This window comes from Zasmidium cellare (assembly GCF_010093935.1).
Source record: "Zasmidium cellare ATCC 36951 unplaced genomic scaffold M409scaffold_54, whole genome shotgun sequence".
In the NCBI taxonomy this organism is placed as follows: domain Eukaryota; kingdom Fungi; phylum Ascomycota; class Dothideomycetes; order Mycosphaerellales; family Mycosphaerellaceae; genus Zasmidium; species Zasmidium cellare.
Window position 1 is genome coordinate 144,683 of NW_022986998.1, and position 15,056 is coordinate 159,738.

General features: G+C 54.5%; 6 protein-coding genes across 6 annotated transcripts; 2 read left to right on the forward strand and 4 right to left on the reverse strand.

Moving 5' to 3' along the window:
• Nucleotides 1–631: 631 nt before the first annotated feature.
• M409DRAFT_60465 (glycosyltransferase family 8 protein) lies at nucleotides 632–2,341 on the reverse strand (the record flags this gene model as incomplete). Its single annotated transcript, XM_033814492.1, has 1 exon — nucleotides 632–2,341. The coding sequence occupies one exon, from the start codon at nucleotides 2,339–2,341 to the stop codon at nucleotides 632–634; it is 1,710 nt and encodes a 569-aa protein (XP_033660761.1).
• A 763-nt stretch (nucleotides 2,342–3,104) lies between these two features.
• Nucleotides 3,105–4,593, reverse strand: M409DRAFT_60466 (uncharacterized protein; the record flags this gene model as incomplete). Its single annotated transcript, XM_033814493.1, has 2 exons — nucleotides 3,105–3,337; nucleotides 3,393–4,593. 2 exons carry the CDS (start codon nucleotides 4,591–4,593, stop codon nucleotides 3,105–3,107), a joined length of 1,434 nt encoding a protein of 477 aa, XP_033660762.1.
• Nucleotides 4,594–4,898: 305 nt separating this feature from the next.
• On the forward strand, nucleotides 4,899–5,558 carry M409DRAFT_60467 (uncharacterized protein; the record flags this gene model as incomplete). Its single annotated transcript, XM_033814494.1, has 1 exon — nucleotides 4,899–5,558. One exon carries the CDS (start codon nucleotides 4,899–4,901, stop codon nucleotides 5,556–5,558), a length of 660 nt encoding a protein of 219 aa, XP_033660763.1.
• A 672-nt stretch (nucleotides 5,559–6,230) lies between these two features.
• On the reverse strand, nucleotides 6,231–8,740 carry M409DRAFT_70762 (uncharacterized protein; the record flags this gene model as incomplete). The annotated part of the gene is made up of 2 exons (XM_033818885.1): nucleotides 6,231–8,154; nucleotides 8,205–8,740. 2 exons carry the CDS (start codon nucleotides 8,738–8,740, stop codon nucleotides 6,231–6,233), a joined length of 2,460 nt encoding a protein of 819 aa, XP_033660764.1.
• Nucleotides 8,741–9,645: 905 nt separating this feature from the next.
• Nucleotides 9,646–10,394, forward strand: M409DRAFT_29685 (uncharacterized protein; the record flags this gene model as incomplete). The annotated part of the gene is made up of 5 exons (XM_033809581.1): nucleotides 9,646–9,683; nucleotides 9,747–9,776; nucleotides 9,831–10,050; nucleotides 10,110–10,231; nucleotides 10,283–10,394. 5 exons carry the CDS (start codon nucleotides 9,646–9,648, stop codon nucleotides 10,392–10,394), a joined length of 522 nt encoding a protein of 173 aa, XP_033660765.1.
• Nucleotides 10,395–11,385: 991 nt separating this feature from the next.
• On the reverse strand, nucleotides 11,386–14,675 carry M409DRAFT_70764 (uncharacterized protein; the record flags this gene model as incomplete). The annotated part of the gene is made up of 2 exons (XM_033818886.1): nucleotides 11,386–14,195; nucleotides 14,390–14,675. The coding sequence occupies 2 exons, from the start codon at nucleotides 14,673–14,675 to the stop codon at nucleotides 11,386–11,388; spliced, it is 3,096 nt and encodes a 1,031-aa protein (XP_033660766.1).
• Nucleotides 14,676–15,056: the final 381 nt, after the last annotated feature.

Genomic DNA, 15,056 nt, shown 5'->3' on the forward strand with positions numbered 1-15,056 from the left:
GGGGAGGGGATGGGGAGGGATAGGGAGGGATGAGGTTGAGGGAATGTGAGTGAATGAATCCCAAACCGTGAGCTTAGGGTTATTCTGGGGTTAGATGGAACGTCGAAGGCTGAATGTGCAAGAACCTGGATATGCAGTTTCATGACTTTGAAATTGATCGTTGCAACTGAGGAGTCTTCAGAGAAACAACCCCATATGTACTTTTGCAGATCGTTCGCGAAGTATTCGCGTTGGAGGTTCAATGCCCTTGTGGAGATCAAGCTCAGCGGAAAGAGATTAACATGTGACACGGTAATTTCACCACTTCACAACTCAACCTAGAACGCACAGAATGGTTTTGGAAATATGTTTGGCGAAGTGGTTTTGGGAAATGGGTTTTGGGGAAATTGTCTATCAATTTCCGATCTGAATGCAAAAGCAGCAGTGCAGTCAGTACCAAGTAGTGTGCAGACCTGCCAGACACCACAACAGCGCCTCCCACACTGCAATGCCCGGCCCTGATGATGTCGCCTGATGTCGTTTGAAGCTAGAGTACACACAAGTCTCCGCGCCGTATCCATTGTGTCCGAGCGCCTTTTGCTTTGACTATAATCCAAAAAAGGATTCAAGTCCAAAAGTGCTTGATTCGCCCTCAAACGTCGGAATCGGTGCCGTCCTCGCCACCGTCCTTCTCCTTCTCGGTGCTCTTTGGGAGCGGGACTCCACCGCTGTCGCCAGAGTCGCCGGTGTCCACATCCGAGCCTCCATCCTCGTCAACGCCCGTGGCCTTGCCAGCCTCCATGTCTCCACCCTCGTCGGATGGCGTCTCCTCCTCCTCGTCCTCGTCGTAGTCGTCCTCCGCACTCTCGTTATAGTCCTCTTCCTCCTCGTCGTATTCGTTCGGATCCGTGCTCCTGTCGGCGTCGTACTCATAGCCTTGAGAGTCACCCGAGTTACGCGAGTCAACCGAGTCGGACAAGAAGTCCTCATCCGTGCACGTGCCCTTGTCGACGTACTTGACTTCATCGGTGCACGTGCCCTTGTCGACGTACTGGACTCTTGGCCTGCCCGTATCATCATTCTCCTCCGTCTCATGAACGTTCGTTCCGATGACACCCATATCTGGACGTCCAGGATCGCTGCTCTCGCTGTCGCGTCTCGCCACGTGCTTGCTCATGATGGAGACGACTTCGAACGCACCCTGCTCTTGACGGAGGCTGGACTGCAAATTTCGAGAATGGTCAGCGCGGACGTGACAGGGGAAGAAGGAAAGAGATGGCCTTACCCAAGCCTCATACTCGTCCCACCACCAGCTATGAGTCTCTCCGTCCTTGCCCTTGAAGCCTGCAACGCCATCCGGTCCGATGCGCTTCGCCCACGGCTTGTCGACGATGTAGTGGAGGCAGACAATCTCGTTCTTGTCCCACAACTTCTCATGGCGGTAGGCCATGGTCTTCACGGCATTGTACGTCCACAGAAGTCCGGCCCACTTGTCCGTGAAGTAGCTGATTAGGAAATCCTGGTCGGGGAATTTGAACATGCCGAGGAAGGGGTTCGTGGTGAAGTAGTCGAGGATGTCCTCCCAGAGCGCCTTGTTTGGATGGAAGACGAACATGCCGCTGTTGAAGACGCGACAGATCCGCTGGAGGTGCTCCTTGTTGAACGTCATCAGATCTCCTGGGTAGGCCGCTGAATTGAATGGGCAGTTCTCTGGGCAGTGATGGTCTGGCGTCCATTCCTCTCTATCCGGACTGCAGATGCAGTCGTGGACTGCGCGGATGTGGTCTTTCGGCAGCTCACTGGCGCCGTCGAAGACCGTGTCCATATCCTTGAACACGATCATGTCCGCGTCGAGATAGCAGAGCGTCTCGAAGCCGTCCTCGAACTGCTCGAACACACGAATTTTGGTCCAGGTGTCCTCGAACCGCGGGACTGCGATGTCCAGGTCGTGTTGCTCGCCTGGGATGAGCAATTCGCACTTCTTGAGAATTAGGTTCGATTTCTTCGCCTCGATATCGAGGGCGAGAAGTGCTGCGTCGGTTAGGGAATCGGTGTAGAGCACGATGAGCGGGTACTTGGAGCCGCGCATCTCCAAGGTGTGGGCGAGAATCACAACGCCGGCAAGGTAAGAAGCACGCGTCACAAGAGTGATATACGCCCGCTTGTTTGCGCCCTTTGGGTGGTCGCTCTGCTCATGCTGCTGCTTGGTCTGCTTGATAATCGATTCGTTCGGGTGCTCTGCGGTCGTATCGAAAGGCTGCTCTGCCTTGTGCTCGTGCTGCTCGGTATGCTCGTGCTGCTGCTGCTTCTGGTGCCCGCCGCCGCCGCCCTTGAAGGAGGCCTCGTAGCGATACTCAGACATACCGGGCAACTGTGCTCTGGGTTCAGGTGTAGAAGTCGGACGACACGGTGGTCAATCTAGAGTCAAAGAGGTCTGCTTGGAGGAAACGGTTCAACACCGCCTCACACGTTAAGCCGCAACAACAACAAAAGAAAACCGCAGGAGGAGAAAAACAGCACACCAACCTTGTAGTCTGTCGTGTGGCTTCGCGCCGCGATGTTGTGTTGTCTTGTGTTGCGATGCAAAACGTTGCGGTGTGTTGCGTTGCGTCGCGGAAGTGGGTGTTTGTCGCGGTAGAGATTCGTTTTTCGCCGGCGTGGAAAGGAGAAGAACCCCTCGCACCAGGTCACGCGGACGCTCAGCGGCGCTGAGTGAAGTTGGCCATTTCTGAAACACGTCGTTCGTGCGCTGGATTCGGTGAAGTGGACGAGGTGCGGTTTGATATGTGAAGAAGCCTCACGAAATCGATCTTCACCGTGGTGCCGTCCCGCCAGCCGTCTCCGAGCGCGATGGAGGGAGGTGTGTCCTTGGGTGGGAAGTGCAAACGGTGCAGTGACGTCCAGGGTCGCCAGCGGAAGGCACCGGCGGAAGGCGCGCTCCAAAGTAGCCTGCGAGTAGGTAAATATTGTCGAGTTGAAAAAGGGGCATATCATGTATCATCCCACATACCCCAGCCTCGCCCCTTAGACACCAACTTTCACGTACTTGGAAGTCGTGAACCAACTCATTTCTCAATGTTGACAATTTTTCATGTTGAAGCTAAAGAATACATGCGTCTGTGCATCTAAGATCTGGTGGTATGGCCATTCGCCTTGGAAGCATCTGGCTCCTCGTCGTCGCTCATGAGTCCCTCGAGCTCAAACTCCTGGGCATCGTGGGACTGGCGGTCAATGTCGTTGGGTATGCGTGCATGGCCATTGGCGAGCGGTCGTTCTTCGTCGCCAAGTTTCACTGGGTTCTTGTTGTTTTGCTGTGGATTTGCGTAGGCTGAGTACAGATGGAGGAGCATGAGGACAACTGAAGAACAAGTCAGCATGTGATCACGGATGTAAAGGGGGAGGTCGATACTCACAGAGAAAGAGGAGAAATGATATGCTGTACAATATCAGAATGTAGGACACATGCGTGACTCCAGCATCAGAAAGGAGTCGCATCTGTTCCTCGGTGGCGCCCATGAAGAGGAAGCCCGACGCATAGAGCAAGAAGATGGGCAGATACTGGAAGCTGTTGATTTCAGGATCCACGTCGCCACCCTCTGGTCCGACAAGCGTGTTCTTGTCTCGAAGGATGAAGCTGATCTCGATGATCCTGGTCAAACCGGCACTCATCAGAGTGTAGCCAAAGATGGAGTGGACGTGTGTGCTGAGTTCAAGATCTTGTGGATGCGCGCTCATTCCCCATCCAGTCATGAAGATGACGATTCCAGGAATGAGATTCCGCTTCGGCCGTCCTTGCCTGTCACGAGAGAGCCAGATGCCGACAAGTCCAGCTGCCCACCAAATGATACCCATGCTCGTGTGCTGCAAGTCATTCCTAACCCAAGGTCCTCCCCATCTGTGCTCTGTGAAAGTGTTCACACATCCCCATAGAGCAATAATCAAACTGTCCCAAAACTCTTGACTCCTCCCCGTCCTCGCCAGGAAAGGCTGCCCATTCAACAACAGCAAAGTCAAGACAATCCCATACGCAATAAACGCAGAGCCCATGATGAAATGCGCTGCGCACTGTCCCAAGTGATCCCCTTGACAGAATCCCTGCGCCGCAATCCCTCCAAACAACATCTGCACCCATGACGCCACAGGCAGTATCCCACCCAATATCGCATGCGTCCTGACCAATCCCTTCCGTATCTTTCCCAGAAAACCCCTCTCAATGTGCAGTCTGAGATACACTCCAATCACCACCTGCACAATCATAATCAACATCAACCAATTCGCAAACTTGGCATGCACATTCGGTCCAAACTGCCGTCCTCCATGCGCGTGGCCAATGAAGTATCCCACAATCGCCAGAGCCGTAGCAAGGACTTGAACAGGGACGTGGAAACGTGACCGGACCATGCCGAGGACCATTCCTGTCGGGTAGAGGATCCCCCAGGCTGTGGACTGAATGAGGATGTGCGCCCACATGGTGCTGCCAAGGGGTTCGGCGGAGACGGCCTCGCCTTCGGGGATCTTGTCGTGGCCGCCATGGGCGAGGGCGGTGCTGGCGGAGAGGAGGAGGGTCGTGAGGGAGAGGAGGGAGATCGAGGGTCTAGTTCGGAAGGTGGCCATTCTGTATTACTGGACTGAAGCGACGTGAGATCGCCGATTTTGTGCGTGTATTTGCTGTGTACTGAAGCCCGAAGGCAGTATCGAGTTCGTCGATGCCAGAGGAAAAGAATGTCGTCTCCCTGTTCGATGTCGTCGTCAGCTGCCTATTGAGGGCAAGGATAAGGTCAGCCCGTCTTTCCGCGCTTGCCGAAACCTTGCGACAGCTCCACACTTTGACTTCATTCTACGCGTCTTCCAAAATCACCACGCGTTTCGTCTCAATCAAGACAGCCATAGAACATTACTCGCGCCCATCAAACAGCGCAATGTCCTCGCAAGAACTACCTCAATCGCAGCGACAGGAACTTGAGTCAGCATCATCAATGGAGACTACTATGCAGCAAGCAGAAGCAGTGTCGTCCAAGGAGACGGCGACACAAGAAGCAGAACCGAAGCAAGAAGTTGCATCATCCGAGCCAGCAGTCCCGTCGTCAGACGCAATTCTCCCAAGCTCCCCGAGCCCAGCAAAACACCCCACAAACGAAGCAGAAAGCTCGAACACCGACACCAGCTCCAGAAAGCGTCCAGCAGACGACATCGACTCAAACCCAGACAACATCGCCCCACCCCCCGACCCAGCGCCAACAGCACCGCCCAACGCCAACCCAACCCTCCACCCCCTCCACCAAAAACTAACCGCCCTCCAATCCCACCTCCACAACCTCCAAACACTCTACACCTCCCACCTCCACACGCACAGCACCCTCCCTTCCAGCCTCCCCCTCCCCACCAACTGGACGCCCATGCAAATCCAAACCTCGGCGCTCGAAACCGCCCACGCAGTCATCAAAGAGCACATCGCGCTGCTGCATGGGTACAATGAGATTAAGGATGTGGGGATGGGGTTGTTGGGCTTGGTGGCGGAGAAGAGGGGCGTGAGGGTTCGGTGTGTTATGGAGGAGTTTGGGGTTGGGGAGGGGGATTAGTTGGGGGAGTAAAGGGAGGGGAGGGGTGGGAGGGATGAAGGGATGGAGGCATGGAGGGCGTTGAGATAGAGGGGGTGGTGGATTTTGCTCTTTTTGTGATATGAAATGAAATATGAGATACCCCCTGCTGCGAGCGTATTGCTGATTCGAAGTTTGCTTTCTACCGAGACATATGAACCGAATTCAAACATCTGACTTGACCAACCCATTGACTTCAACCCCAATCGAAATCTCAACATCAAAACATCACACGACAATGCGAGGGAGAGTATTGTGTCCAAAAACATCTCATGATCAATAACACAACTACCGACGAAGCCAAACCCCTTCCGCGTCAAAAACCAGCAGCAGCAAGAAAAGCGCAAAATGTGGTATCCAGTTCATTCCCGCCCGTCCCAACCCCAAGCAGGAAGCTCAACCCCACCGCGCCAGTTGTACCCAAGACAAGACCCACATCCAAGGGGGCGTCATGTATCCAAAAAACAAACAGCCTCCAAAGGCGTAGTAGCATGCGCAGATCTTGGCCCCCAAGTCATCCCAATAACTCTCTGACACTCTTTGTTTCTGAGCCTGAGCCTGCCTGACATGATAACGCCTTCAGACAAGCTACCCACCCACACCGACACCGACACCTGCGCTACGTATAACATCATAAACACCTCTTTGGGCCCATCAGAGCGGATCGACACGCATGTCGGTCGTGCCCATGCCCTCCATGGCGACGTGTGGACCGGTCACGCCGAACTTGGACATGGTCAGATCGTCGTCCATCAGCGACATCCCGATGCCGCTATCATCGATATCATTGTCCTGCTGCTGCAGGTGATGTTGCTGTTTGAGACCCGATGGCTGACGGGTCGGTTGGAAAGGCAGCCCATGTACGTGGGTGTGCTGCTGGGGTTGTTGTTGGGAGAAGTTCTGCTGTTGAGCCTCGGCCATGAAGAGAGCATGTGCCTGGTCGTTACCATTAGCACTCGCAGGACCCATGCTGCTCATTCGACTTCCGCTGTGACTTCGTCCCGTTCCGTTCTCCAATACCGGCGATTGATACATGTTGGCGCTGTTAACCGGCGAGTTGGGGATAGTGGGCTCAAGAAAGCCACCCATCTCGGCCAGCCACAATGCCATCTCGTCGACAAAGATTTTAAGCACCCACCAATGGGCATACGATGCACCACAGCCAATGGTAATGTCTCGCAGCGCCGCCGTGCCCACGGCAGATATGCAATGAAGAATCGTCCGAGCTGGCGCATGGGGGAAGCGACCTGGCAAGCCGGACAAGAACGCTGACCACCGGTCGAGAACAGTCTCGGTCGACACTTGCGATGGTCCACTGCGGGATGGAGGTGCGGTCTGACTCTGCAAGAACTGTGCGAATCCACCATTGTCCGCCTCGAAGTTGTAATAGGACATATCGTCCTGATAAGCTGGTAAAGGTTCCAAAAGATTCCGCATCTCTGTAGTCATGATGTTGTATACCTCGTCGTAGCCGCAGTCTGGCAGCTCGGCCTCCATCACCCGTTTCGGGTTGACCATGACCGTCCATTCCCGCCACATCTGCTCTCTGTTGTGGTCGACGGTGAGGAGGTTGGCGGCGGCGTGGGCCGACTGATTGACCCTGATAAGGCGATACAGCAGACCAGCGAAGACGGTGGCAGGTTTTAGTTTAGCTTCCAGCACGTGCGGCGGTTGGCTAGCGAATGTCTTTGCGATGTGGTCGTGAAGTGTATTTGAGATGTTCGAGAGGATGTTGATGACAACCGGCGGAGCGGCTTGCAGCGTCAGGCGGCTGGCGAAGCGCACCATGGTTCTGTACATGACGAGATCGCATTGCTCTATCCAAGGAGCAAGATTAGGGTGGGTGAAGAGTTTCTGTACAGGAACAGTAAGTGTGCCGTGGAACGAGGTGTAAAGCCGGAAGAACTGTTTCTCTTTGCAGAACCGGATGCTGTCAATCAGGGATGTACAATGCGTCCGGTATAGCGCAGCAAGTGCTTCGGCGGTGTCTGTATCTGTACGAGGAGGAAGGTATGGATGTATCGGTGGCAAGTTGACAGGCTCGTTTTCCGAGAAGACCGGCATGTTGCTGGGAGGGAAGCGTAGGGTGTGCTGGTATGTCGCAGACTCCGGAGCTCCAGATTGCATGCCTCGCGACATGGGATATACGAAGGATTGGCCTTTTGATGCTGGCCCTCTCGGCGTCGGAGGGAGGGCGGATTGCAAGTCAAAGCTGCCGTCATTGGGGAAGGCGGCCGTGTCGGCTTGCAAGCGAGGAATGTTGTTAAAGTCGATCTGTTGGGTGCTCATCGATTGGGACCGTTGCCGATTGTCCATGTGCTGGAACACTGCGCCTTGCCAGGAGTGCGGCATGTTGGGCGGTTCTTCTTCGAGCGCTAGATCGACATAGTGATACTTGCTCTCGCCACGGACACCAAGTCTTCTGGTTTGGATGCCGGGGAAGATGACTCTGACCAGCTTGCCAAACGATGCTGGGTTTAGAGGAACGACTCTCTCAGTACCACAGCGGGTGGCATACTGGGAGTATACTCGGTTCCTCGGGACAGAGGTCTTTGCTGGTTTGCAAACTTGACGTAGCCTGAAGACTCGTTAGAAACAAACAAAAGTGGGCCAAGGAATGAACTCTACCAGAGCATAGCAAACAGCTGCTTCGTCTTCTCTGCCATAGGCGTTCTCTCCTTCTGAATGACTTCTTGAGCAACCTCTCTCAGTCCTCTCCCTTCGTTCTTCACCAGCATCTCCCTCAATTCTTTGTCGTTGGTCGCGGTAACGGCCGAAGTCTTCCGTCTCTTGTCGTCAGGCATCTCAACCGCAGGCTGAATGGGGACCGATCCTACACGAACATGCTGTGCATAGACCATGTCTTGTTGTAGATACGGCGAGTCGTTGGGGCCATATTGCGCCTGGACCGGGAATTGGATGCTCTGGGCGTGGTGATGCCCAAGATGTTGCTGTTGTGGAACGACATCGTATTGTCCTACAGCCTGTGGAGCCATGCCCGACTGGTGGTATTGTAGTAGGGCTGCTTCGGGGCCTTGGGGCATATATGTGACCTGAACAGTTTTCGCATCGGGGTGCGACGGCGGTAGCGCATCGTTCTGACGAGACGCTGCGCTTGTGGTTGATGCCCGCGAGTCGGGGCGCTGGCTATTGCGAGCCGACATGTGGAGGGTAGTCGAATGAATGCTGGCGAAATGTTGTTTGTTTGTTGATTGGGGTTGTTATTGTACTGGTGGCTGGGTTAGCGAAGTCGCTGATGGCGGTCGCATTTCGTCCTGTCTGGTATACTCGACAAGACTCTGCAGACGGATACTCACATATGCAAGAGCATAGCATGGAGGCAGAGCGCTGTACGTAGCCGACTGCGAGCCAGTTGTTGTGGTGGTTGTTTTTCGGCGGGCCGATCGGCGGCAGCGCTGGGCCAGACTCCAGAGGGTTGGGAATGGGTGGAAGAGGAGCTGCCGACGGAGCAGACCCGGCGGAGTAGATGTGAGGTGTTGGTGGAGGAGAGTCGTCGGCGTGGCGGGGTGGGAGGGTGGTTGGCAGAGGATGTGATGATGTTGAAGCCAGTGTTGGTAAACAGTCGGAATCGGGGCAACCAGGCCAAAAACGTGATCCCGCCTCACGTGTGTGCATTAAAGCTTATGCAACGGCATTCACCCACCACCAACAAAACATTGATTAGCCAACGGCTGGGTATTTGAAGTGTTGCAACAAGCAACTGAATTAAATTGGTAGTATTGCTTGCAGTTGCGAGCATCGTGCCTGCAGTGGGTATTGAAGATCGATCTTCGTCTTCCGGCTCCCCGATTTGAAGCGACCGGGGTGCTCACTGTCGCAGCCAGCAAGCAGAGCCAGCAGCAAGCTCCAGTCGCCCACCACTGCAAGCTCGTCGTTCTCGTCTCCCTCCCACCTGCACTCAACACCTGTCCCACTGCGTCATCACCAAATCTCCCACTGGATTTCCGCTTCCTGCTCCCATCCACAAACACCTCCTCTGCCAACACAACCACTGCAACCAGCTTCCACCACCTGCTTCAGAGCTTCAAACAAATCACCCACCGTCAAAATGTCGCAAGGCAACGCTCAGGGCTCCATCCAGGAGAGGTAAGCGCCCGCCGCTTCCATGATTCAGGCAGTGCAGGGTACACCAACTGATAGCCATCGTAGAGCCCAGTACCACCTCTCTCAGCTCGACAAGTAAGTGCAGCACCATCACAACATCCTTCTCTCACGACTGACCACTCGCGACAGGGAGCTCTCCAAGTACCCCCAACTCAACCAGCTCGAGCAGCAAACCTCCGTCCCCAAGGTCTACGTCGTCCTCGGCATCGGCGCCCTCTACTTCTTCCTCGTCTTCTTCAACATTGCCGGCGAGTTCCTCGTCAACACTGCCGGTTTCGCCATCCCGGCCTACTACTCGCTCGAGGCTCTCTTCAGCAGCGGCAAGGCCGATGACACTCAATGGCTCACAGTATGTGGTGTGCACAAATCAAGAGGCGAGGAGAGCGATATACTGACTGAGGGTGACAGTACTGGGTGGTCTACGCCTTCCTGACGGTGATTGAGTCTGCCATCAACGCCGTCTACTGGTTCCCATTCTACTACGTCTTCAAGTTCGTCCTTGTTCTCTGGATGGCTCTCCCACAAACTGGGTATGTTGTAACACAAAACATCAACCGCGTGTCTACTGACATGTAGTACAGTGGCGCCCAGATCGTCTTCCGTTCCTTCCTCCAGCCAGTCTTTGCCCGCTTCTTCGAGAGCGACGCCTCCGCTGGCTTGCGCGGCAAGGTCGATGCCAGCAAGGCTCAGTAAACGGTTCTCTCTGCAAAGATGGACAACATTACGAGCATTGTGAAACGACAAGCGAAGACGATGCGAATACTTGACACGATTGACTGTTCCTTTAGCGGATAGTGCCGGAACTGGGTTGTGATCGAAGCGAGCCGACGGTCTTCATATGGTGATGAGAGAATGGTCTATGAACACGGCCTGTCAAACTGGGCGAAGTCAGGCGAGTTGTGATGTTTGGGGTTTGAAAATGGATCTGCGAGAAGTTGTCTGGCAAGCTTGACATGAGCTTGGCAACGATATTCTCCAGAATGGATAGATTTCTTCATTGAGCAGCGGTATACGGAAGTGATTGTTGCGCTACTACCCTTAACTTCACTCCTGTTCTTGACAAGATGCGACGCAGTCGACCTCCTCTGTCCTCCCACGGACGATCTGACAGCAGCTGACTCGAGCATCCATCCCATGTACCGTCGTGGTAAATTCGTTCCGCCTACTCGAAAGTGTGCAGCCGCCTTGACCGCTACGGTCTGCCCAATTTCACATGCGAATGTGGAGGACGCATTGACCAATATCTGCCTAGACTTCAACTAGCTCGCCGCCAGTGACCCACTGCATCCAGGCACCTCACCTCCCTCAGCATCCTTCGAAACACGAAGCTACGAAACTACAAAACCCAGAGCAGCATTTCGATCCGTGCTTTGACACTTCCTAGATTTCTCAAAACATAATACAAACCAAGCTCACTAACACCGGGTGGAGACCGGGACGGGGGTTTGAGGGGGATGGGTTTGATGTTTTGAGGGGGGATTGGGAGGGAGGGGAGGTGAGGAGGTGAGGAGGTGGTCGCGGTATGAGGATTTTATGGCTGTAGAGATTGAGGAGGAGAGGAGTGGTATGTCGTGATAGTTCTTTTTTGCCAATGATGTTGTCTTCCAATACTACTCATCAAGCTTCTCACTTTCCAATCCAACAAAAGGGCCCCCAACACGGCCTATTCTTCTCCTTCTCCATTCTAACCACACTGCGCAACAAAACTCTCCACACCCCCCTCCCCTCCATCCCTCTCGGCATCAAAAACCAACCGCACAAGCGCCTTGCGATCCTCCGTCGCAAACTCGCGCTTCGCCACATCACTGATAATCGTCTTGACATCCGTCATACCATAGAACCTCGCCGCGTACTCCAAGCTGGCGTCCTGCTGCATCGCCTGCTTGAGTTTCTGCTGCAGCACCAAGATGTTCAGGCCCATGCGGTCGGAGCCGTACGTGTCCAGTGCTTGGATGCAGCCTACGAGGGAGACCATGGCGTTGTTGGCGAGCGTGTCGAGGTGCGAGGTGAGGAAGTCGTAGTGCGTTTCGAGGAGGTTTTGGGAGATGACGCCCTCGTACGAGCCGAGTGTGTCGGAGAGGTTGGCGATGGAGGGGTCGGGGTCGTTGTATGGCTGGCCGAGGGCGTAGGTGGTGTCCATGGCGGAGTAGATGCCGTGGAGGAGTTGCAGTCGAAGATCGATGTGCAGCGTGCGGAGGATTAGCGATGAAAGTTCGTTGAAAGAGGCGATGACTGCATCGAAGCCAGCTGCGGTCTGCTGGTCGAGAGGGAGGTAAGGGGCATTCGGTGCGTTGTTGACATTGAAGTTCTGTGTCCAACGCCGGCGGTCGTGTGATTGCATGCTTTGTGTGTCGACGGCTCGCGGGGAGATGTATCGAAGTTGCTGACATCTAGACGCCAACCATTTCATGCTCACCTGGAGTGTACATAGTGCGGCGAGGGCTTTGCGGTCGTTGATCAAGTCGGCTTCTTCCAGTGTTCGGGTCTTGATGGTTTTGAGGAGTAGGGCGGTCTCCTTTTCTGCAAGCACGATCGCCTCCTCTTTGCTGGCCTTTGTCAGGTCGATAACAACCTGGTTGATGTCGCCAGATGTGGCCAATTGCGCGGCCAGGCGCATCTTCACTGCACCCTCCTGTTCCAGCTGCGCCCGTTGCAGCAGACTCTTCGACCACTGATAGCATCGATCGTAGTATGTTCGCATTTGCGTGATGATCAGCTGGCTGAAGCTTTGGTCATGTGGGAGACTGTCCAGCATGACACAAAAAGCTTCAATGAGCTCAAAGAAGCGTGCGGTACCTTTGAAGATGGGTCGCGCTGAATGGCTTTGCCACTTTTCGTGTGCTTGGAAGGCGTCCATCTCGTTCATTGCGCGCCCACAGAAGTCGAGTAACGTCTCGTCCAACTGTGGGTAGAAGACGTTGATCAAGAAGTCGTCGAGGAAAGATGTCAAGGTGCTGGATACTACCCCAGAGTTTGGAGGCACAACTTCTTTCAGTCTGGTCAAAAAGTCGAGTGAGGGTTTCAAAAGAATGCCCATATTGAACACGCTTGGCTCGACCAGGAGTTTGTGACCCGTTGCAGAAACGTCTGTTACAACGTCTCGATCCTGCTTCGTGTCGCGTGCATTGTTGCCGACCAGACCAGGTACGGATTGTCTGAGGATGAATTCGAGGTCTTCCCGTTCTGTTGCCAGCTCCGTTGACTTCAAATCCACGTCGGTCATCTTGAAGATCTTGCGATTGCGATCTCGAGGCAGTGGTCGGAATATGTTCGCGCTGGCATCCTTCTCTTGTTGAGAGCGGTGACCAAGGTTGCCGTTCGTCGCGAGGTGATCGTGCAGGAGAGAGCGGATTTCGCTTTGCAGAAGTTTCCAGAGCTCACGGAAACTGCGGTTGAGGTTTGCGTCTTCGTATCCGTCTCGCTTGATAATGGCCGCCGTCACATCGTGCAATACACGGTGTCCTTCAGCGATGGCCTCATATTTCGCGAACAATGTGGTAAGAAGGTCTTCCAGCGTCTCAGCCCGCTCACCATCGGGTCCTGCATTGAGGCCAGCTGTCTTTCGCTGGCTTCTGGCCGCGTTGCGCATGATGGATGGATGCCGTTGTTCCACTTCTCTATGAGATCTCTCCACAACTGTAAAGAGTTCGACAGGCAATCGATGTTCGATGGCGTCCACCGCTACGTCCAACCTCGCCATCTTGTTCAGCGACTCCACGAGAAGTTGGATGTAGTAGAAGGTGTCTGCTTCTGGATTCCTGGTCGCATCTTCCAGCATCGGTTTCGAACCATCAAACATGTCCAGGAATGAGTGCATCGCTCGCTCTCCATCATCCATGGTTGGATTGGACGGATCTCGTCTCATGTGCGACTTCCACCTCTCTTCACAATATGGACTCTTGAGGTAGAGGTGGTTGTGGAGCTCTTCGATCAAGATGTCGGTCAAGGAGTGCTCTTGATTCCCAAGATAGACACGCAAGTCGCTCAGAGCGCCAATCTCTTCCATCTCAGGCTTTCGAATCAGTCTAAGCGCTTCCTGCAATGTGTCGACCGCGCCCAAAAAGCGCTTCTCTGAGATTTGAGCTTCAAGCTGCTCAGGCACCTGCTGCAACTGCTCGATTGTGCCCAGCACTTGTAGCATCTGATCGTAGCTCTGGCTACTCTGCGCGAAAGCCTTCAGCTCCGGCTTGCCAGTAGCGAGACTGCCCTTGGCTTGCACGAGGCCCTCACGCAGCGTACGGACGCGCGATTGAGAGGCATGAATGGCGGCTTGAATCTTGTGAAAGGTACCGATACTGCTGTTAAAGCCTTGATGGTGTTGATTGACAATGACTTTGAGCGCATTCTGTAGCTGCTGGTGCGCTTCCTGAAACTGGTCGTATTGATCTGCCAGGCCGAGGGAGGAGTTATCCATCAATTGCAGTGCGACCTTGACGGCGATGCAGTTCTCGTCGGCCATGAAAGACCATTGTTGCTCGATGAAGCGGATTATATCTAGCCAATTGGTGAGCGTCACTGTGGTGCTGGGAAGCGGCCTGTGGGGCTGCTTGTGATAGCGCATGACTGGAGACAGTTTGTTGGAGGTGTTGGTGTTGTTGAGGGAGGGGTCCGCCATGACAGATTGAAATGGAGTTATGAATGTGTGGATTTGTGTGGGGTTTTGCTCAATGTTTCTGGCATGTACTGACCTTCGACCTGCCCACTAGCTGGGCCATGGCGAGCACCGCCTGCGCGACTCCTGCTCCTGCTCTGGCTGTTGTCAAAGTCCCTGCTTCTTCTATACGCATGTCCTCTGTCCAGCCGCGACGGGCCTGTCACTCCCTGTGCTGCACGTCCTCCATATGTTGGTGGCCCTCGTGATCGACTTCGCTCGGCATCGCTCGTCTCTCTACTGCTCGTCTCAAATTCAAAGCGGTTCAGCGCATCGTTGCCGTTGAGGTAGTTGCCATTCGTCTGCTGCCGCATCCACGACATGGCAGGCAGGAGCAGCTACTTGGCTGCGGCAGGTTCGGATCGTGGCCTATCGTTCGCGCATCTTCCTCCTGATCGTATCTCTATTCCCAATGCTAATGCGCAACGAACGTGACACTAGCAATTATGAACCATGTGAAAGTCGAAGCTCCAGGGAGTAGTCGTCGCGACAGGTGAAGACACAGCGGGAGGTGAAGATGCGGCTCTGCGGGAGCTTATCTGGGGCGCATACCCGCAGCTGGTCTGTGCGCGCGGCCGATCGCCGTCTTAAACTGTCGCGCATGTCGCTTGGAGCTTTTGTTGCTACACCTTTGTTAAAACACCCACTCCATCCTCATCACCACCAACTCGACCGCGCGATCGACTGCCTCTCCTCTATACCGC